The sequence below is a fragment of the Cupressus sempervirens genome, chromosome 4 (genome assembly GCF_028749045.1).
Source record: "Cupressus sempervirens isolate cs-2001-9-10 chromosome 4, ASM2874904v1, whole genome shotgun sequence".
In the NCBI taxonomy this organism is placed as follows: Eukaryota; Viridiplantae; Streptophyta; class Pinopsida; order Cupressales; family Cupressaceae; genus Cupressus; species Cupressus sempervirens.
This window is the reverse complement of record NC_143121.1, coordinates 829,020,204-829,044,300: the sequence shown is the minus strand read 5'-3', so window position 1 is coordinate 829,044,300 and position 24,097 is coordinate 829,020,204. Positions and strand designations below refer to the sequence as shown.

The window sequence follows — 24,097 nt, the reverse complement described above, 5'->3', positions numbered from 1 at the left end:
AATAAGATGGGGTTTAGGAATTCTATTCTAATCCTAAGGGTAATGATAACAACAAATAGTACTCTAGTGGACAAATTCCTCAATTTACTGAATTCCAAAGAACAATGTATACGAATGATAGAAGTTGAGCATATGCATGAAAGGGGTTCAGGCTAACTTTACACAACGAATTAGAATCACTAAAACGTCAAAAGTATGAACCAAAGGAATTCATCAATACACCATCATATTCTCCATTGTAATCACCACACATTGACTATGCTAAACTTAATCTAATTGAAGAAATTTAGGAGAACAAGCAAGCACTAAGACACGTCAAGTATTCACCAAACTCCAATGAAAACTTTATTATCTCAGCAGCTCATAGCAACAATCTCATAAAATCCTCCCTTTACAAATGAGAAATGAGGCCTTTATATAGGTCCTCGATTACAACGGGTGGCCCGGATGATCACAATAACCAATGGCCAAGATCATGCCACATCAGCCCTAATTAGGGTTAGGGCAATGGAAAGGAATCTACATTAATGCCATAAGGAATCCACTACTGTAGTGGGTAATAAATGCCCACTATGTATGCTCATTTAAGGAGTGGGGTGTAATAAATGATCCCTATGCACAGCCACTATGCATTTAATGCATCTATCTTTGATTTCTTCGCTTGAAAGATCGAAATCGATCTAACACTGTTTCCAACTCCTCTGTACTGATGCTTGGTGCAGATTCTTGCTTGAATTCTAGAACTGCAATTGCTCTTTCTGCTTTTCCCAAGCTTTCATCCCAATCTGGTAGTAAGTCCTTAGTAGTGTGCATTGTATTTGAGAAGATGGAGAAGTTCTCAAAATCATCTCTTCCATATACATTTAGTTGAAAGAATTCCTCTAACTTGACTTTCAGATTATCAGTTGTCATTTCTTCTTCCACCAATCTCTATGATAACAAGGATGCAACTGCATTTGATATTCCTTGCTTGATGTTATCAACAATCTTTTTCCATCGACTGGATTCCCTGGTAAAGCTCTCAAACATTTCCTTAGCCATGATCACTGCACTGTACCATCGAATAAAATCATAGACATCCCCCTCACCGATAACTCGACCATCAATCAATTCTTGCTTTGGGGTATCCATCAAATTCTAAATGTCGGCAATCATCTCTTCTTGGTAAATATGCTCATCCACCCATGATTCCTCCATGCACTGGATCCTAGAGATTGCAGCCAATGCCCTATTGTGCACTTGCACTAATTCTTCTGCATGTTTGAAGGCTACCTCCTAAAATCCTTCGATCCAAATCTTTGCACCCTGAGCAATCCGCTTGATTATGTCAATATCACCTACCACTTCACTGGAAACACCTGTTGGAGGGACAAATGATGGACCTTCCTCTCTTACTGGATGAGGCAAGTTATTGATGTAGCGACATAAGGCCCGAATTTCTCTTTTTTGCTTTTCATACCCTTCTTCTACTTTCTTCAGCCTATCCTTCAAACCATGTGTGGAGTCATCAAATTCTTCCAATATTTGCTCTTGGGAGGCCCGACCAAGATTTACTTCTATAACATGATATTCATCTGGAGCAATCTGATTTTTCCCTTTGTCAACTGTCGGAGTCGCAATCTACAAGATTCTGGATCCTGATTCTCCTCTGATGAATTTAGTATATCTTTTTGCTTTCCCTTGTTCTTCTGATCAGTTTGATCAGTCCAAAATTTCCTGTAATTCAATTGCTGGATCAACCTCCCTTTGTTGATGCAATTGAATTCGTTGCCTCAACCATTCTAGAATGGGTATACTTTGGTCCCCTGGAATTACCAATTGTTCTTTCCTTTGGACTGCTCGAATGTCAATCTCCTCTTCACCTCTTGGACTATCCATCGTAACCTCAGGAACTATGGCCTCAGTACTTGGAAGATGTATTGCTACTCCTGGAGTTTCTTCCTCTAGTGGACCATCTCCATCATTAATCATTTCTCGCTCTAATATCACAGCGAGACTTTCCTTTGTAGCCATATCTTGATCTCTCGCTCTTTCTTGCATGGACTTTTCATAAGCATTTATACTCAACCTATCATGAATTGGCCTATCCAAATTCTCTTCTTGCTCAAATCTCCTTATACTTGTCCCTACATCCTGCCTTTCAAAAGTTTCTATCTCTTTGACACTTGGAGTTCGACTCGAAGAAGAGGGAGCATCTCCATGTTTTTGCTTCTTATTTTGAGATTCCTAAATAACTTCCTCAATCCTAGGACGCTTTTCTCGAGGTACCTCCTTCGCTTTCTTGGTTCCTACATCTTCGGATGGAGTTCCTCTTTCCTCAATAGTCCCTTCAGATATTTGTCCTGATCTTTCATCCCTAAGTGGTCTATGGCCAAGCAACCTATATGTGAATCCATTAGCTGGTGCAACTAATTTTTCAAGCTTACGCTCGATCCACCACTTTGTAAAATCTAAGACTGGTTTTGAAAGGGCTTCGAGATCTGTAATTTCTTTCTTCTTCCAATCAAATGGTTGAGCTGTCATTTCTGGATTGAATCCTTTTCGCATCACGTTTGGGTCCTCCTCCATTTGATCAGGAACCTTGAATATGTTGCATGTTCTAATAATGTTCAATGGTAGTCTTGAATGCAACCTTTTCTAATCTCGTTCTCGTCTACTGCATTTGCCCAAAAGTCTTCAAGGTGAACTTTGTGTTGGTACTTTGATCCTCCTGCTGATGAGATCTTGTTGTAAGGATCAAAATCATTCCTCTTTGGATAAAGCGGAAGGCGGAAGAAGTGGAGCTCATCTGACGATTTCTCTGCGGCTTTTAGACATGGGCATACCTCAATTTTCCCTTCTCCTATGGAAATTGGAAACTGCAATCCCAACTTCTTCTTCCCTTTCTGAATCTTGTCATAGGCAGTAAGTTGTCGAGTAAACTCTAACAAGACCATCTTATCCGTTGGATACCTAGGGAGTTTGTATGGCTCCGTGGAGAATCCTTGAACTCGGATGTATGAAAAGGTAGGAAACTGAATGAACCAGGCGCCATATTCTTCAACCAACTTCATTGCACCCATTGACATTTTTATATGTGGCCTCTTTTGTAGTGTTCTTACTATGCGCATGGTAAATATATCATTAACCCTCATGTAATCATCCTTTAAATACAAATGCAACTGCGGGTAACATTCATGGACTTTGAGGTGTTGGCTTCTGCTTCCAATTGGTCCTTTGCATCGTAGTCCATCATAATTTGTCCTCCGTGCTAGCATGTAGATGACATAGGAGCTCTTGTAAAATTTCCTTGTATGCTCTAGATTCATCAACTGTTCATTTAGATTATCACTTATGAGCCCAGCCCAATCTATTCTGTCGCCTTCCTCCATCACCTGCTCAACAAAATACCACATCCAAGATTCAAACCTATAAGAATAAGGCATGCCAAATATGCAACTCAACATCATGACCATATCACTATATTCCCTCTACAAGTCGAGCCATACTATTTCTTTAGGAATCTTGGAATGATGAGGTCTATTCTTTTTCAACCATCTTTTGTTGATTATTTCTTCACAAAAATTGATTCCAGACGTGTAGATTCTCAGTGCTTGCTCTTGTGTTTTTGTGACCATCCTTGGATTTGAAGGAATTCCTAATGCTTCAGAAATGGATGCCGGAGAAAAATCTGCCAAAATATTTCGTTCAGAATCCCGGATGGTTCTGTCTCTACGACTGTAGTGCTTGGTACATTCCACGATTAACTCTGGATGCTGAAAAGGAGGGAAACCAGCTGCAGCAAAAATTCCACTTCTCACAATTCTTGTGGCTAGGTGTGTCGGGTGATAGTCATTGTATCCGAGCATTCTCCGGTTGAAATCTTTCAAATCAAGGCCGTCGAGGCTTGTATCTCCAATTTCTGCCCACTTTAACACAATTTTGGACTCAGGATAGAATCCTCGCATTTCTCCTGTTCCCCTGGGCTCTGCCATTTTCCTTTCCTGCAAAATAAAAAAAAGTACACACATAAGACTATGCAAGGAAAGTATTTAAAAATAATGGATACAACTTGTCCATAAGATGAAGATTTTGGATTTTCGCCAAAATTTCCATACTCCTTTCAAGATTCACTTTTCAACACTTCTGCGAAAAATATGAAATTCCACAACTCACTGCAAAAAAAAAATTCCTTTCTGATAGTATTCAAAATCTTCTGTCGTGAATTCCCAGAGAACTCCTCAACAATTTCAAAAAATTTCTCAAAAAATTTGCTTCCTTGAACTCCTCGAATCTTAGTCCTATTCTCGATTTGCTCTTCAAATTTCTGTGTGAGCTTGAATGAATGAGAGGGTTTCTTATAGAAATCATCCTTCAAAAAAGATGCCTTTAAAGCTGATTAAAATTAGGCAGTTGCTTTACTTAACCATCAAGGTTTCCATTTTTTTTCCCCACTTGTCGCTTTTTTGCTGTTTGATTCAAAAAGTTTCTATTTTTATGCTCTTGACTTCATGATGAAGCTAAGTATTTCTTATCCCATTTTGATTTTTTTTTTTCACTTTTATTAATTAAATATCAATTTTAAAATATCAATATTTAATTAATTTCCATATTTAAATAAAAAAATCAAATTCATTTCCAACTTTTCTCCATCTTTTAATTTTTTGGATTATTATTCAAAAAAAATCAAATTAAATATTAGTAAACTAATATTTAATTTTTTTTTAATGTAAGTCCAAAAGAAACTTTTTTTTGAAGGAACATTGCTTTTTTCGCTTTTCTATTAATCCAATTTTTTACTTCTCAAGGAATTTCACCCTCTCCCTCTAAATTTTGGATTTTTCTCAAAATTTTCAATTTTTCCGCTTTTCACGATTTTTAACAAATTCTTGTGCTCCAATCAATTTACGAGAGCGGGCTTTTTCCAAAATGGAGGATTTTTCCTTTGCATAATATTTCCTTCACTCCTGCTGACTTGTGCTTGTCGCTTTATGAAAGCGGGATTTTCAAGGAATGAAGGATAAAACCCTTCATCAAAACATTCCTCCATTTCTTGAAAACTGCACTCCGGAATTTTAGGGAGCGGGTTTTTTATCAAACAGAAGATTCTATCCTTTGCAAAATATTTCCCTCATTGTCTTAAAACTACGCTCTTCGCTTTATGAAAGCAGGATTTTCAAGGAATGAAGGATAAAATCCTTCATCAAAACATTCCTCCATTTCCTGAAAACTGCGCTCCATGCCTTAAAAGGTCGGGGTTATTGAGAATTGGCAGATTTTGTCTTTTCTAATCATTCCTTGGGTCCTATTGACCTGCGCTCCATGCTTTATGGAACCTACAACTGGCATATGATTTGAAAGGAAAACGGAGTTTTGATGGAATGAAGGATTTTGTTCTCAGCGCAATATTTCCTTCTCATCTCAAAATTGCACTCCATTCCATTTAAAGGCGCAGTTTTAAAACCATCCAAGATTTCATTCAGTTTGACCAGCTGGCAACTCTTCATAGTTATTGTATTGTCATTAGGCATTTTGACCTAAACAACCTGAAGGAATGACATTTCCGATAGTGTGACTCTTGGGGCCTTGGGAATTACATGAGGATGGCACTCTGTACCAAATCTACGTTATTCAATGTTATTCCATTACAAGATCCTCTTTGGCTGTATGAAAAGGTGATATCGTCTTTAGTTACTAATGTGCCTCTGATATTCTTGTAAGTTACATTACTTATTTCCACATAAGATCCCTGATTTTCGCAAGAACCAGAAGCCATCGAGTCACAATAGTCTTGATTAATTACTACTGGGTTTTTGGACATCTGCCATATCAACGTTCTCATATGTTATATTCCTCGTTGCGGCAGAACCCACTTGCCATGTCTTGATTCTCAATCCATTCATTGTTGATTTCAATTTGCAGTTTGATACATGAACCAAGGGGACATCTGCCTTCGAGCTTCCTCTTCCAAGACTTCCAATACTTATCCCATGACCTGGACCTATCACCTATCGCGATACAATCATCGCCTGATTCTGCGCTCGAAATTTGATAGAGTGGGCTCTTCATGGAATGAAAGATTTAATCTTTGATTTAAAACTGTGCTTCGCACTTTAAGAGGTCGGGGTTTTTGAGAATTGGAGGATTTTGTCTTTTCATAAAATTTCCTTCACTCCTGCTGACTTGCGCTTGTCGCTTTATGAAAGCGGAATTTTCAAGGAATGAAGGATTCTCCTTCATCATAATATTCCTCCATTTCCTCAAAACTGCACTCCAAGAATTCCAGAGCGGGCTTTTTGCAAAATGAAGGATTTTTTATCTTTTTTTCATCACAATTTTCATGACTCCCTTAAAACTGCGATCCATGATTTTAGGAAAAGTGGGATTTTTTAACGATGAAGGATTCTATTCTCTATCTTCGGTGACATGCGCCCTACAGCATAAGGAAACAACTAGCAAATTAAAAAAAATAGAAAGGGGGTCCCAGGCTCGGGTGATATTGTGACTCGTGGTCACAATAGTTCTCACAAATCTTCTAAGGTGTTCAACTTCATACAATCATTTGTATTCAGTCTTTGTAATATATATATTTTATAGATGATTTTTTTGGGAGGACACAAGTGTATTTCCCTAAAAGTAAGCATTTTTAACTTGTTTATAAGTTTAAGGCTCTTGCAGAAAATTAGAAACACTATATGTGATAAACAAAAACTCTGAACATTTTTATTATAGTTACGATTCACACCTTAGTCATATGATTCGCGCATCCGTGCTCCCAAATCATACTAGGTCCGGACTCACAAACCGATTTGTGTCAGATTTGCACAAGGTTTGTATTTGACCCTAGGGATTTATCCAGATTCACGGATTGAATTCGGACAAACCCACGAGATCAAGTTAGAATCTTGTACAAATCCATGATGAATCTACAACAAATCCACACAGACACAAAAGAATCTGGCACCAATCTGCACGAATCCCCAAGGACCCAAGGCCAAACTTGGAATAAGTACACATGAATCCACACACACACACACATATAGATAATGCACGTATATATTTTTATATATATTACATATGCATGTGTGTGTATATTCATGAATCCTTACAAATCATAATAGGAAAAAAAAATCCAAATCCACGAATCGGATTCTTGACCCGAATCTAACCCTGAAGCCAAATCGGCAACTAAGATTCTCACAAATCTTCTAGGGTGTTGGACTTGATTCACTCAAATGTATTTGGTTTTGTTATTGTTCCTTCAATTTCTGCGCTTTTGTACTATGTATCTTTTATAGATCATTTGACAAAAGGACATGAGTGTATTCCTTCAAAAGTAGATCTTAAGTTTTCACTCAGTTTAAGAAATTTAAGGTTCGTGAAAAAACAGACTAGTAGCAAGGTTAAGGTTTTAGGGATTCCCAATGGTGATGAGTTTCGTTTTACAAAATTTATAAAGCTCTCTAAAGTGTTGGTTTATAGGATCGGAAATGTAAACAATCCGAAGGTATAGATAACACAAGACACAGACACAGTACCTACCCTGGGAAAACCTAACCACGCAATAATATCACTTTATTGAATAATAATAAGAATCTAATTAAACTGATCTACAAATGAAAAGTAGTTCATGGGTCCTCTCTAATATCATGTAAGCATAGCATACCAAAAAACTCTGTAGAATAATGTCACCACTAAAAAAGCCATCAATATAGAAGACAATGCCACATCAGGCCCATAAAGAGGTGGAATTTGTCATTACCATTCAAGTTATGCCATGGCACATTACTCTTCAAGTGACTATAGTTACACGAACAACAATCACTTTCATTACATAGATCGACCCAATATAGAAGCAATAACTACTTTTGTAGATGAAAGTCCACCAATTGGAAGTAGAAATGATTACCTCAGATATGGGGGAAAGATATAACCCAAAGCTAAATCACCAACAATCCCTCTTAGCTAGGGAGGTATCTTTCCAAATATCCATGTCATGAAATCTCTCAACATGACATTCATAATGGCTACACTTGTTGGTGGAAAATGTTTTATCACAAAATCTCTCAATGTGATAACATCATGGAATCACTCAACACAACATCCACCATGGCTACATCCAAGTGCGGAAAGAAACATATACACAAGCTCGCATCACAACGTCACTCAACATGATGTTTGTTAATGTTTTTGTATATTGCAAGAGATTTCATTCAGCAGCCAACATATATTGTGCGATTTTCGATATTTTATCTCTTGGCACTTTCTAGCACCATGTGTAAGTCATCATCCATGTCAGCAGTATTAACCTTGGAGATTACCATTTTAGCATCGTGCATTTGCCTTTGTTACTCTAGCTTCGATTACTCTGTCATCATGCCATCTTATCTTCGCCTACCTGTTTCGTTTATGCTCCTCTATGACTCGAGTCCTTCTTGGCACCATGTGAATGTTGGAGTGGCTTCATCACCGGCTCAGTATGTTTTTGAAGTTTGTGTCTCTTTGTGATGAGCAGTTATCGTTGTTAACAGATAACGCTTCCTTTCTATTAACAAGGTTGGGCCTACCTCTGACTCCCAACAATGACTGACCATCATGATTGGGCACATTCTCTCTAAATTGTATGCTACAGTTTTGAATGCTATTCTTCCCCGAGAATTAGATCAAAGGAATGTTCAAGCTCAGAGAGGGACTAGTTTCCATCTGGATTTTCAAGCCATAGACCACATCATGACTCTTAGGACGATTGTCGAGGAAGCACAACATTGTTCCTCAAAGGTTTATTATTACTTCAAGGATTTCTACAAGGTGTATGAATCAGTTCCCATGACAACACTTTTTCAGAGGCTTTGAGACATTGGGATTTTTGAGAATCTTTTGATTGCCATCATAAGACTTTACGAGACAAGTATCATCCACTAGGACCCCCCAGTGTTGTCTAATTTTATTCAAAGCACCATTGGGATGAAGTAGGGTTTCCCTCTATCTCTCACATTGTTTGGACTGTACATTGGTGAGTTGGAGGCTTATCTTTAGGTGCGTTCCTTCTGGGTGATGGTTGCTCCTTACATCAAGTCTTGATCTATATCTTTCTTTTTGTGGGCGATGTGGTCTTTGCCTCCAACCTTGATGGGCTACAAAGACTTCACGATCGCCTCGCCTCTTTTTACAACTCACGACTGATCTTGAGTAAGACCAAAGTGATGGTCTCCAATTGTCTCAAGACCTCACACCTCCACTTATTTTTCCAAGGCGTCAAGATTGAGATTTCGTCTTCCTACACATATTTGGGGGTGAAGTTCTTTGGCCTCATTTCAGCATGAGACCAACACTACAACCTCATCTCAACAAAGGGTATGGTTCCTTGGCCCTTGTTGCGAGGCAGAGTTTCAAGGATCACTTTCAAGACACAGTGGCCAAGTTGACTCCAATGGACATTTTGATCAGACCGACAATTCTCTATGGTTTCATGGTCTGGGGAACCTCCTTGTTAGGGTCGAATTGGACCTCAATTGAACGGGTCCAAACCCTTGTTCTTTGGTGCATTATCTTCTATTGGCAGACTACTCCACATAGTATAGTCCTAGTTGAGTTTGGGGCCTATCCTTTCAGACTTGGCACCATCTTCGACTTGGTCTAGTCCTTACATTGCCTAATGTGCTTCACGAACTCCTCTTAGGGGATTCACAAATACTCTTATCTTGCCTACTGCTCATCAAAGACAATTGCACACTAGAACCCTACAGGGTAGGCTCATTATCGGCTTGCTTAGGCCTCAGCTCTTCTAGGGTATATCAGGATTGACATTAATCACCTTCCTCCTTTCCAATACTCTTTGGATGCCCCCACTTATCTTTTGTTGCCTTGGCAGAAGTTGGACAAGCACATCAAGATGGATATTTATAGATAGTACATCCTCACGATTAAGGTTATCCCTCCAAGGGGATTGAGCCCGAGAATTACTTTCTATGTTGAGCACTACATGGATATTTGGGAAGGACTCATTATTCACCCCTCCTACTTATCCCACTGTTGGTCACATTGGTATCACTCTTCGCTCCTTCAGAGTGGGTTCGCATAGGCTCTACATTCACACTGACCATCATTTACTAAGGGAGGATAGGATTTGTCATCTTCCTGACATGGGGGTGGCTGAAACTGAGACTCACTTCATTTTCTACTGCCCCATATACTATGAGATCAGAGGGAGGTTTTGTTGCTTGTTCAGATATATAGATATATAGATCAGAAGTGCTTGGCTCTCTACCTTCACAAGGCCTTGAGAATTTGGGACCACTCTTTATAGCAGTGTTTCCCCACAAGATCATACTCGGATTAACTCATCACCTCATTCTTCACGGTGTTGTCTCTTGCACATGGAGCCAACAGACCTTGCAATCCCCTGTCCAGGCCCCTCATGGTTGTGCATTCTCATAGATCCTACATGCAGCTACAGCCTTCCTCTCCTTCGTTTAGAGGTTCTTAGCGAGAACTTGGGGTCTCTTCTTTCCCTGAGGCCTATCCATCTCAACTGGATTTCTTCACAGATCCTTGGAGCAGCTAGTGAGGTGGTTTGGATTCTTCTCAATTTGTGAGCTCTTGCTTTGTTGTTCTATTTTTCTTTCTCCAAACACTATTTGGTGGACCTACTATAGGATTTCTCTTAACAGTGGTTCTCCAGTCCCTTGGAACCTCTTGTTAATCTTCTATTGGACATTAATAAAATTATCTTATCTTATTTGTACCTATTCCAAATGCCTTTAACGGTTGACCGTCGACATTCTCTTGGTGTCAATTCTTCATTTTAAGTGTTGGAGACCGTTGAAGCATTCTTGGTTATTGTTTCTTTAAAAAGAGAAATGATATATTGTGACTATTGCAGCAATCACGATTTTGGAGTTCTTGTTGGTCTTCTATCAGACATTAATATTATCTTACCTTATTTGTCCCTATTGCATATGCCTTTAATTATTGCCCATTGGCATTCTCTTGGTGTTGATTCTTCATGTTTAAGTGTGGGAGACCGCTAGAGCATTATTGGTTATTGTTTCTTTAGAAAGAAAAACGATATATTATGATTGCTGCAGCACTCGCGATTTTGAAGTTGTCATATCTCTAAAAGTTCTCAAAAATTTGCATGTTATTTTCCGAAGTCATTTAAGTTGAGAAAAGTATATTTTATCCAATTTTCAGATATTGGTGGGTTGCTCAATGTATGAGCAGTATTTTGTGAGTATTTAGTATTAAGTTTTATTTGAGTATTGTGACTTCTGTCGGCGATGCCCTGGTGATTTTATTTGGCTCTAATCATTGAGTGAGCATTACATGTTGAAGACTTGAATGAGGGGAAGAGTTCTCTTTGTAATTGATTTGAAGAACTCAATAAAGGGATCTATTTTCAGGTGTGGTTGGGTTTTTCCCTCAAGTAGGAGGGTTTTCCCAAGATAAATTATTGTGCCCCTTTGTTCTTTTGTGTTTTATGTTTCAGTTCGTTGCATTTATATATATTATGGTTCAGAGCATTAACAATGTCATCATGGAATCTCTCAAATGACGTCTACCATATCTACTCCCATGTGTGGAAAGAAGCATATAAACAAGTGCCCATTACGGAATCACTCAACGTGATGTCATCATGAAATCTCTCAACATGATGTTCACCATGGCTCCTCCCATGTGTGGAAAGAGGCAAATTTGTCTAGGACTTTCACCTCATAACTCCATCTCAGAGAAATATGCATTACAACAGCTTTCACCTCATCCTTCTCTCTCATAAAGAAATATACACTACAAGGCCTTTCACCTTATATTTCGCTCTCATAGAGAAATGTACACTGCAAGGGCTTTCACCTCATATTTCTCTCTTACAGAGAAATATAAATTACAACAATTGTTCATGATGATACGACTCCCTCTGAAGCTCCAAGCACTTTCATGATGTTATGACTCCCTCTGAAGCTCCAAGCACTTTCATGATGATATGACTCCCTCTGAAGCTCCAAGCACTTGCATCAACCCTTCTTACCTCCTTGTTCAAGATTGCTTGAAATGCTTGCCTTAGAGGAACAGTTTTCAACACACCTCTGCAACTTCTAGCATGTAAGAGTCCAAAACTATCCTCCTCGACCTCATCCCAAATCACCCTATTCTGAATAAGTTCCCGAAGCTACCAATGTCCAATCCAAATTGACAGTGCAAATTTGTTCTTTGCAATTGAAGATTTCTTCTAGGGACTTCAGCAGCTGGCCTTGCAACACTTCAACCTACTTAGTTGATATCTTCATTTCTTCGCAGACCTCCCTCTTCATCCCTTGCTCAAAGATTGCAAAGAAATTCTCTTCAAGTGAATTCCCCTTTACTAATCTTAGAACCTTAATGCTCTCAACTCGTGCCTTAAATACTCGGTATTTGAATTCCTCTAAATGTCATTTCCTCCTCTTAGAAGAAACTAATCACAAGACAATCTAAATAGATTCTGAGAGAGACAAAGAGGTATACAATTATGATAATGTACAAATGCCCATGATGAACAGTGAATACAATTGTAAAGGGGCCTGTCCAAGCAAGTATTCCAATCTTCAAAAAAATGCTAGAACCAGATTTGTTATGCTCCAGTAATGCAATGGATAAGAGGAATGCTTACAATGGTCATTGGGTCTGCATTTAGACATGCAAATTACTTAGCTTGAGGATTTAGAACCCTTCCCAATCATTTTGAGAATATACTTGTCAGCATTGATGGTTGGCCATATCTTGCACATTGTATTGCTCCCCATCACATCACCTCATCTCACCAGCACATTAAGAAAGAAGAAACATCAACCAAAAAAGATTTAAACAATGATGTGAACTAATAATAAGCTATATTTTCAAATTTTAAAACTAAAATGAATCTTTCTAATAATACCCAAAGCTATGAACTACAAGTGCACCATTGTCCTACAAGTGGCTGAAGCTAGAACCTGGATGTAGTGCCTACCCCTAGTTTACTTTTATGTCATATTGCCGAATTGTTTTAGGCCAGTTTTCATGGTTATTCTGTTGATGATGATGATGAAGCTTTGTATGTTTCATATAGTGATTTCAGTTGTTTTCATGATGATAGCTATGTTATGACTTCCCGTCTCCATCGCCCACGCCTGGGACCCCTCTTCACAGAATGTAAAATGTTATGTGGGGTGTTTGATAACGGAAAATTCTCCACCGTGGATTCCCCTTCTTTTGCAGAGCGCAAGTCAATGACCATGGAGGAAGGTCAAACCTTCAAAAATTCACAATGTTCTCCAAAGTGCGCTCTCCGCTAACTTTGGGGCACAATTTCACATGCACCAAGGATTTCATCCAAACCAAATGAATTCCATGCCCCCATCAAAATTGTGCTCTCCGCAATTAATGGAGCGCAGTTTTCACTTGCTTGGGGATTGTATCCATCGAAATAGATTCCTTACCCCCCTCAAAACTGCGCTTACCGAAAAGAATGGAGCGCAATTTTAAATATGCCAAAGAAAGTGTTAAAAACAATGAAATTTCGCGACACCTCCCATGTTGCGCTCTCCAAGGAAGTTGGAGCATAGTTTTAACTTGATCAAGGATTTCATCCAAATGAAATAAATCCTTCACCACCCAAAATGTGCGCTATCCACATTTCTCGGGGCAAGATCATCAACCCATCAAGGATTTTATCCAAAAGAAGCATGCAAAGAATTTTTTTCAAAATTTTAAAAGTCTACTCAAGCATCAAGTACGTAATATTAAATATTGGTTTCGAATTCGAGAGAAATGGTTCGATCTTTTGAGAGGAAAGATGAAAATTCACAAGTAGGAAAGAATGAGAATTTTGAAATCCAACATAGGCAAAAAACTGAAATTTGGAAAATTTTCAAAAAAAATAAAGAATCCAAGTAAAAAATAAAATCCAAAATCTCAATAATTTTTTGGAAAAGTTGAAAACTGAGAAAAAAAAAAGTAGAAAATCCCAAGAATCCACGATAGCGAAAATTTGGAAAAGTTTCAAAAAACTTGGCAAATTCGGGAAAAAGTTGAAAAATCTTTTAGACAATCGAGAAGGTTGGAAACTTGGAGAATTCAAGACAAGTTGAAAAATCCAGAAAATTTGGATTTTTTTAAAAGATATAAATTTTGGAAAATTTCCAAAATCCAAATGGGCAAAAGTGAAAAAGTGAAAAATTTTGGAAAATTTGAAAAGAAATCAATCGAAATCGAAAAAGGTGAAAGAATGAAAAATTTCCAATGAATAAAAAGTTGGATCTAAAAAGGTGATTTTCTTTCAAGAAGATTTGTTTGGATTTATATGGGAATGTAAATATTAATTTTATTGATATTTAATTTGATTATTTTGAAAAATAATCCAAAAGTGAAGTATTGGGAGAAATTGAAAGGAAATTTTTTTTCATTTAAACATGGAAATACAATAAATATTGATTTTTTAATTGATATTTAATTAATTAATTTCTAAAAGGTCAAATTGAATGAATGAGGACTTAGCTTCATCCTAAAATTAAAAGCATGAAAATGGCAACTTTTTGAAAAAACACAGAAAAAGCAACAAGTGGCACAAAAAATGGGAATCTTGGTGGCCAAGTAAAGCAGCTGCCTAATTAACCTACGACTTTAATGGTAGTTTTTCAAGGGGATGACTTATATAATCAACCCATTTATTCATTCCTTCTCACCTAGATATTTGAAGAGTGAATTGAGAAAAGGAGCAAAATCTTGAGAGTTTGGAAGGAAGATTTTTGGAGAAATTTCTGAAATCGTTGAGGAGTTTTCTAGGAATTTGCAACAAAGGATCTTAAATTTTATCTGATAGGAATCTTTTCAGTGAATTGTGGAAAATTGCATGTTTCTTGAGAAAATATTGAAAAGTGAATCCCAAGGAGAGGAATATGGAAATTTTGACAAAGATCCAAAACCTTTGTCTTTTGGACAAACTACATATTCTTATGTGTGGACATTTTCTATTTTGCAAAAAGGAAGAATGGCAGAACCCAAGGGAACGGAGAAATGCACAAACAATTGATAAAGAATGAAAGGAGAGGATTCTACCCCGAATCCAAAATCATGTCAAAGAGGGCAGAAATTGGAGATACACGCCTCGACGGCCTTGATTTGAAAGAGTTTAATCAGAGAATGTTTGGATACAATAACCATCATCCAACGCACCTAGCTACAAGACTTGTGAGAAGTGGAATTGTTGTTGCAGCTGGTTTCTCTCCTTCCATTCAGCATCTAGAGTTAATCGTGGAATGCACCAAGCACTATAGTCCTAGGGACAAAACCATCAAAGATTTTGAACGAAATATTCTAGCAGATTTTTCTCCGGCATCCATTTCTAAAGCGTTTGGGATTCCTTCTCACCCGAGGATGATCACAAAAACACAAGAGCTGTCACTTAGAATCTACACCTCTGGAGTCTATTTCTATGAGGAAATAGTCAACAAAAGATGGTTGAAAAAGAATAGATCGCATCATTCCTAGATTCCTAAGGAAATAGTATGGCTCGACTTGCAGAGGGAGTATAGCAACATGATCATGATGTTAAGTCGCATATTTGGCATGCCTCATTCTTATAGATTTAAATCTTGGATGTGGTATTTTGTTGAGCAAGTGACGAAGGAAGATAACACGATAGGTTGGGTTGGGCTCATAAGTGACAATCTGAATGAACAATTGATGAATCTAAGGCATACAAGAAAATTTTACATGAGCTCTTATGTAATCTACACACTAGCACGGAGGATAAATTATGATGGACAACGATGCAAAGGACCAATTGGAAGCATAACCCAACACTTGAAATTCATGAATGCTACCTGCAGTTGCATTTATATTCCACGAATGATTACATAGGGTTAATGAAGCCTTTGCCATGCGCATAGTGAGAACACTGCAAAAAAGACTACATATGAGATTGTTAGCTGGTGCGATGAAGATGGTGGAAGATTACGGTGCTTGGTTCATTCAATTTCCTACCTTTTCATATATCCGAGTTTAGGGATTTTCCATGGAGCCATACAAACTTTCCAGGTACCCAACGGATAAGATGGTCTTGTTAGAGCTTACTCGACAACTTAAAATCTATGACAAGATCCAAAAAGGGAAGAAGAAGTAAAGGTTGCAGTTCCCAATTCCATAGGAGAAGCAAAAATTAAGGTATGCCCATGTCTGAAGGTTGCAGAGAGAATATTGGATGAGCTTCACTTATTTTGTCTTCCACTTTCTCCGAAAAGGCCTGATTTTGATCCCTACAACAAGACCACATCAATAGCAGGATTAAAGTACAAGCACAAAGTTCACCTTGAAGATTTTTGGGCAAATGTTGCAGAAGAGATTGAGATTAGAAAGAAGATGCATTCAAGATTATCTTTGAACATTATCAGAACATACAACACCTAGATCCAATGAGTGCTAAGTGTTCCATTTATTCTCGTGAGAGATGGATTCGTGTTGAATCACTACTCGTGAAGTATGGGTCAATGAGTTTGACTCAAAATCACACAGTTAAATCTTGATAGCAATATCACAATTTGACTTGCTGTGGAAATCATCTCCTACTTATCAATTAATGAGCTTAATAAGGGACTTTCTAATGAATGGTTCATAAGGCACAACACTTGGTGAAGGTTTTGCAAATGGGGTTGCAAGCAGAGTGAGTTTAACCATAGAGGAAACTTCGTAGTTAAGCACACTCAAGCTGGAGTGGTATTGGGATGAGTGAATAAGTGAATTCCTAGAAAGTCCCAATGCTTCACCTCTATGAGCATCACCTAGATCCAATGAGTGCTAAGTGTTCCATTTATTCTCATGAGAGATGGATTCATGTTGAATCACTAATCATGAAGTATGGGTCAATGAGTTTGACTCAAAATCACACAATTAAATCCTGATAGCAATATCACAATTTGACTTGCTGTGGAAATTATCTCCTACTTATTAATTGATGAGCTTAATGAGCTTAAGGGACTTTCTAATGAATGGTTCATAAGGCACAACACTTGGTGAAGGTTTTGCAAACGGGGTTGCAAGCAGAGTGAGTTTAACCATAGAGGAAACTTCGTAGTTAAGCACACTCAAGCTGGAGTGGTACTGGGATGGGTGACCTCCCAGGAAATCCCAGTACTTCACCTTTGTGAGCATCACCTAGATCCAATGAGTGCTAAGCGTTCCATTTATTCTCATGAGAGATGGATTCATGTTGAATCACTACTCATGAAGTATTGGTTGATGAGTATGACTCAAAATCACACAGTTAAATCCTGATAGCAATATCACAAAGGGCTAGTTGGTGTTCTTTGGTAGACCTTGACCATGAGGATTTTGAGTCCAGTGGTTCTAATGATGAGGACTTTGGCTTGGGGATGATTAGAGACCTCTCATTCTTACATTTTGACATGATTTCAGATATTGATATTTTGTACTCATTTTGATATTGATCATGATTCATTATTCCATGCTACTTTGCTCATTGTAATCATGATCATCTCTATGATATATCTTATTTCATACTTGAACAATGAATTTTGAATCTTTGATAGAAGTTTAGAACATGATTCATATGTTATTATGTATGTTTATGTCAGTAACTTAGCATGTTTAAAAAATAAAATGTATCTATGTTGAAAGTTCAATTGTTCTTGTTTGTGCTGCAATTTTGCTATGTTCAAGTATATTGTATTTGGTGTGTTATATTGAAACATCTTTTTCATAATAAAAGCATTTTAAGTTATATATGTATAGTATGCACCCCCTCCTCTACCACCCCCCCCCCCCCAACCCACCTACCCCTATCATCTTGAAATTGAGGCCCTTTTTTCTACACCAGAAATTCGTCCCGGCATCCCCTCGTGCTAAAGTATGCCCACATTGGTGTTACATTGTTAAAATATCATTGATCCCTCATTTAATATCACTAACTAAATTAGGCAAGAGCCTACAACACAACAGGAACATATGATCTTCTCATATGGAAAGTCTTGAGTTCGAGTCTACTCAAGCTTAACACATAATAATAATTAATCTCAATAAATAATAATTAATCTAGGCTTCAGTCCATTACCTATCAAAAAAATATATTAGTAACTAAGTTATCACTTTAAAATATTTTCCCAGATATTAAATAAATACAATATTAAATTCCAATATGACACCCACATTAAATATAACTCCCAATGTTACAATAGAACACAAACAATGAAACAAAAATGTTACACCTAGTGAAGCACATCCATTAGTGAAGCCAAGGTTTTGAGAAAGTGTATGAAAGCTTATGACACCTTATTGGAAACAAGGTGATGATCATAGAGGAGACATTGAAGCCCATAAGGGCTTCGTGGTTGAGACAGGGTTGACCATCATTTCCAATGAAGGATGCTAATGATACCATGACAACTACTAAGGAAGTGGGGTCACAAACATTGTTCAAGTAATAACAAGCAATGTCAAAAAAGTATAGAACAATTGGTTTATTGGTTTATTGGTTAAGTATTATTCACAAATCTTTTGGGCACTTTGTGTTGTTTGTGCTCCCTTGACCTTATGCTAATGAAAATTGGCACCAAAATTGATTGGATCAAATGGGTGTATGGCAAGGTTAAAGTGATCCAAATGTTCTTCACCAACCACCATATGCCACAAGGCGTGTTTAGAACATTCTCAAAATTGGAGATGTGAAGGTAAGTGGAGCAATAATATTTACTTCAATGAAAATGTTTCACTTAAGTTTTTAACTAAAAAGCTTATATTTTTCCTTTAAGAATCATTAATTTTTTATTTTTTATTTTCAAATAGGTTGTTGAGGCCCATTTTCCCTCAAGCACAATTGTCTTAAGACAACTTTGAAGGTTTAGAGGCAATTTTTAACATGGTGATCAGCCAAAATTGGCCCACATTAAGGCAATCTAGAACTTTAGCGGAATCAGGTAGAATATTTCGTCAATTGCATTAAGCCCATATAGAGTGTGACTTCTTGTACCCATATGGATAAATTTTTTTGGGAAATTACATGTGTGTGTGTGTGTATATATGTGATAGCATCAACTTAATGATTAGGAAGATAAAAAAACATCATTAATGAGCAAGAGAAAGACCTTGAAAAAACATTCTTCAAATAGCTACACAAAATTATTGGCTATGTTCCCCGAGGACACATCCCTGCCCAGAAAGGCCAAGTTTTGGAAACAAGGATGTCCCTAGGATGGGAACGCAGGTAAGGGACGTTCCAACCTGTGCCCCTTTTTTGAAAATTCCCAGGAAATGTCCTGAAAACTTGGGGACTTCGGGAAATTATTTGGGATGTTTGTATGTCCTAAGCACAGTTGGGGACACCTTGAAAGTCCCTAGGACGACTGGGCATCCCCAATTTTATAGACAACATCAGCACTTACTAAATAGTTTTCTTTTTTTATTATAAAGTGGGCCCCTCCTTCCAAGTTCACCCTAACATGCATATTACTGTTTGGTAGTTAATTCCTGCTATTTGGGACCCTCTTATTAGTATTTAACAACATTATATAAAGAATCATAGAATTAATATTGCTGTTATAGTCACGCTACACACTCATTATTATATAGTAGATTGTTTGCAAGGTGCTAGGAAAGCCTGAAAAGTGCATTATAGACCTAGAACATGCATCCTTATGTCATTTTCTAGCAATACATCAGTGCTAGGTTGGTCTTGGGTTGATTTAGGTCCTTTGTGGAAGATATGGTGAATATTGGAAGTTGCATCAAGATATGTCTCACTATAACAAACCTATATCGTGATTAGAACTGTAGGAAGGACCTTTTTGTATTAATATCAGTTCACTTACAATGAATTGGAAGTGTAGTTTCAGAATTAAATGATAGTAGTGTGTTTTGATTTGAAAGGTGAGTAATTGCTCTTGTTGCTATTAAAAATGTTCTAAATTATGTTCTTGGGTATATTTCAAGTTTTATGTTATTATTTTAATATTACACGCACATTGACAATAATTCCAAATTATGAATGCATTATAGCATATTGAGCATTGAGTTTGATTATTGAAATTTTGTATGTTAAGGTTCTACGATGTTTAAATGGCATGGTTTATCCATGTCTTCATATGAATGTAATGTATATATGCAAATTTCCCTATGTATTTTATATTTTCAGCTTTTCCATATATATATATATATAACCGTCCCCAGCCCTATCCCCAAAATTGGCAAAAAAAATTGTTGTCCCAAAAACCCGTCCCATCGTCCCTTGTCATCCCCATCCCAGAAACTTGGGGGAGCATAGATTATTGGAGAGAGATGGAAAAAGATAACTGCCACATTACGTCTTTTTGCCTTTTCATTGAGTCTCAAATATTATAGAGTTGACATTCCTCCTAATTTATATGACAAGGATTGCCCCATATAGAGATGGAAAGCTAGGCAATGGTAGAAGGCAGCACTACATAGACTTTTCATTGATCTTGACATGCAAAATATAGTTAGGATTGAGTTCATGGATTTTGCACTCCAATAAAATCAGAATTCATGCTCTTTGTGACAAGTTTAAGGTCGATGCTCCAATTGCTGGTACTTTCATATCCAATCATTCACACACCTGCAAACTCTTTCAACCAAAACTCTGTTGCAAATTAATTTTATTTTTAAAAAAACTTGTCTTTTAACCTCTCTGATTTTGTTTGAATAGGTTGCTAAGAGGAATAAGAGCACATACTCCATCCACTCAATAAAGGGCTATCAACTAAACTCAGAAAAGGTCTATGTGCATTTCAACTTATGTGTCCTTCCACATAATCAAAGTGGCTACAAAGCAACGTGATATCGAGCCAGGGCATATTGACTTGGATGCCTCCACTTCCAACCTTGCTGCTGTTGATGTTGTAAATGAGTCAACTAGAAAGTGTGGGAGAGCCTTCTAATGGCATTAATTATGCTTCTTCTAATATACTGATACCTATACCATCTAACAATGATATTTTCGAACACCCTTATGATATTGATCCTTGATTGGCAATGGTTGATGGTTGATGGATGACATTATTATATTTACTTTTATTACATATTTTCAAATTTGACTAACATTGTAGAATTCTTAGTTTTTATAGGTTTTCTTATTATATGATGATAGTTGGCATTGGATATGTATGTCATTAATTTTTATATATTTTTTAATGGACAACCACAACCCCCAGAATTTTTTTGGACCAAATCTGCACAGCTGAACCTAAACTAGTGTCAAGAGCTTAAAAAAATTCCACACCTGTAAAGAACTGGAATTTAAAAGGATATCAAACTTCCAAACTGTCTGTTGATGCCCTTGTCAAAGAGCCAACAGCTAGATCCCTCAAAAGAAAACCCTGAATGAACAGTTGAAACGGTCTTATTCAAAATGACAGAAACTCAAAAGGGTGGGTCACAGTAGACCTGTTCAAAATAATAGGGAGCATCCTAATCACATTCTAGAACCTTGGATTGGCAAGGTCCAGAGTACACTGAAGGGTACAAAAGTTGAACAATATATAAGGTCAACAGAAAGAAATCTCCTTGTGCTCTTCAACAAGGGGAATCTCTTGTGCCTGATAGGCAACTGACTTGTACGAAACACCTAAAACCGCCATTATAAGGAGCTTCGAAGGCCAACTAATATTACAACAACGCTAGGTAGTCTATTTTAATTGAATGAATGAGCTCCAGTGACAATAGAAAATAGACTTCCAAGAAAAAATCAACTCCTGGCAAAACGAAATAGACTTTTAACTGGAGCTCCAGGCTACTACCCAAGGTGGCATCATAAAGTGTTAAGATTGGGTAAAATAGCATATCCTGCACACTGTGATTTTCCGTGAAAGACGATGCTGAGAGAAAATCCTGAACAACTTTAAATGCGCAAAGATATCCCTTGGACATGGCTTAGGCCTAAAAGCTTCTCTTTCCTCTAGTTTTGGGGGTATACCAAAGATAAATTATAATAATAGTTCTTTGGTGAGAAATATTTAATCAAATAAAAATACCCATAGTAATAATCTTCCTATCTTAGGGGATGGTTCTTAGGAAAAAAATGATTATGTTTTAAAAACTCTGTTTTAAAATGCAATATTTTGAAATATTATGAGTTCACAACAGTAAATTGTGAGTTTCTTATGTGAGAGGTCTTAGATTTGAATATATTTGAGCTAAACAAATAATAATAATTAATCATAACACATTATAATAATTAATCTTGGCTTTGGCCTTTTATCTATAAAAAAAAAAAAATATTACCAGTCCACCACTTCAAGAGAAGCATTGTTTTCTAAAACAGTCAAGATAAAGAAGCAAATATATCCCACATAACAAAGACTAAACATATAAACCCTCGCTTAAGTTCAGTTATTGCTCACCTGAGATGCAGCAGTTCCCACCATGGAAGGCATGAGCCCGCTGTATAATCCTCCCCATCCTTCTTCTCTGATCACCTACATAAACAAATTAAAGGCTAATTTGAGCAATTAAAACATTAAAACAAAGCAAAACAATAAAAAATCCACAAAGAAATATAAGTTCAACTAATTAATTGAATGAAACAAACAAACAATAAGGAGAAACTGAAAAAATACCTGGTAAATCTGATGTAGGGTTCCAACTGGCAGCTTAGGCCGAGCTACAGTTCTTTCTGCTAGATTCTTATTGCCATCTGCCTTTAATTTACGCTCCGTCTGCTGACGTGTATTAACCTGAGCACACGATACTCAAAGCTTATAGACCCGGGATCGATCCTTATTATATCCAAATTAATTTATTTTTTTTTATAAACGAATAAAAATCGACCTACCGTTTGCAAAGGGTATGTGATGATTTGGGCTACCATGCCGCCTCCTGCACCGGCCAATCCATTCACCACTGCATCTGACATTATGCCCACCCAATTTTACAAAAATCAACTAAATTTCACAGGTTTTACAGAATAAATCCTCCAAAATATAGTGGAGTTCGGCTCATTGAATGAGAGAACCCCTCTGATATCTATGCCTCAACAAGACCATTAAAGCGGCCATCTACCAAAGACAACGGAAGCTATTTTATTGGGGGCAGTATATTCCCGTTGAATCTTTGTCAGAACTGTAACTTCCCCGTATTATCGACCGCTTGATACCCGGTTGACCCCATTAACTTGAATATTTTTTTATTCAATCGCACCTAGGTGCGCAATAGCGGCGATGTCTAAACTCGGGCCCGTTTCGCAACGGGAAATACCGACGGAGTGGGCATATATGCATTCGTTTGGGTGTAACAACTTTCAATTGTAAATAGGAATACAATGGGAATAAGCGTTCCAAAACTTGGTAAAATATAAGTGGAATAGGAATACTTATTTCTATTTCATATTTATTTTGTTTAAAAATATAAAATTTTGGGTTTGTGTGGTTCTCAAATTTACCTTTGTCATTCGCATTCATAAATATTGTGGGTCTTTCGTATTAGGCGAAGGAATTTGGTATTGTGATCCTCCATTTTTTTCTGGTATTGTTGCATAGAAATGCAAGGTTCTCCCATTGCAGGGTTCTCATATTTGCATCTTTCATTCTTTTTTTTTTTAGGGTTCCAAAATGATTGCAGAGGCAAAGATTCAGAGGTGGGGCATAGACATATACGTGGGGCAGAGTGTAAGCCATTTAGAGGTAAATTCTCGTGCAATAAATTTAGGTGCATTGTTCATATACATTGTGCCAGTCCATTTTCGCCCATAAAATTTTGGATTTATTGTCATTCTTTGCAAGCTAGTCTATTGTGGTTTATTCTATAAATTATCTGCAAGGAGGGTGAGTTGAATAGGTAGCGAGTTTGGAATAGAAGAATTTGATATTGTGGATTTACATTATCTTTTCTGGGTCGAGCCCTTTTTGGGTGTTGCCCTAGTTGTCGTTTACCACCAGCTCTAGTAGTGTTGTCTTACCATTTTGAGTTTTGCCCCTTCTATATTATTGTGCCCTACCTCCATATCCTCGATGTGGAGGGGTCGTTGCCCTATCTATTCTATGGAAAAATATCCATCCACATAGATATGGATAGGGCAAAGCAGCCTTCAGAGAGATGGTTGAGAGCAAGGTTGATCAGGTCGCAGATATATAGATAGGGACCTTGG

At 37.3% G+C, this 24,097-nt stretch overlaps 1 protein-coding gene across 1 annotated transcript in view; it reads right to left on the bottom strand.

Annotated features, from left to right (window-relative positions):
* LOC149563954 (peroxisomal nicotinamide adenine dinucleotide carrier-like) overlaps nucleotides 1-23,196 on the bottom strand; it is a 61,269-nt gene extending 38,073 nt beyond the window's left edge. Inside the window, exons 1-3 of the mRNA XM_089827058.1 lie at nucleotides 22,787-23,196; nucleotides 22,572-22,688; nucleotides 22,356-22,430 (exon numbers count right to left, since the gene is read on the bottom strand). Of these exons, the coding sequence (XP_089683184.1) occupies nucleotides 22,356-22,430; nucleotides 22,572-22,688; nucleotides 22,787-22,867 (273 nt within the window). The 5' untranslated portion in view covers nucleotides 22,868-23,196. The remainder of the gene's footprint in view (nucleotides 1-22,355; nucleotides 22,431-22,571; nucleotides 22,689-22,786) is intronic.
* Between the last annotated feature and the right edge of the window lie 901 nt (nucleotides 23,197-24,097).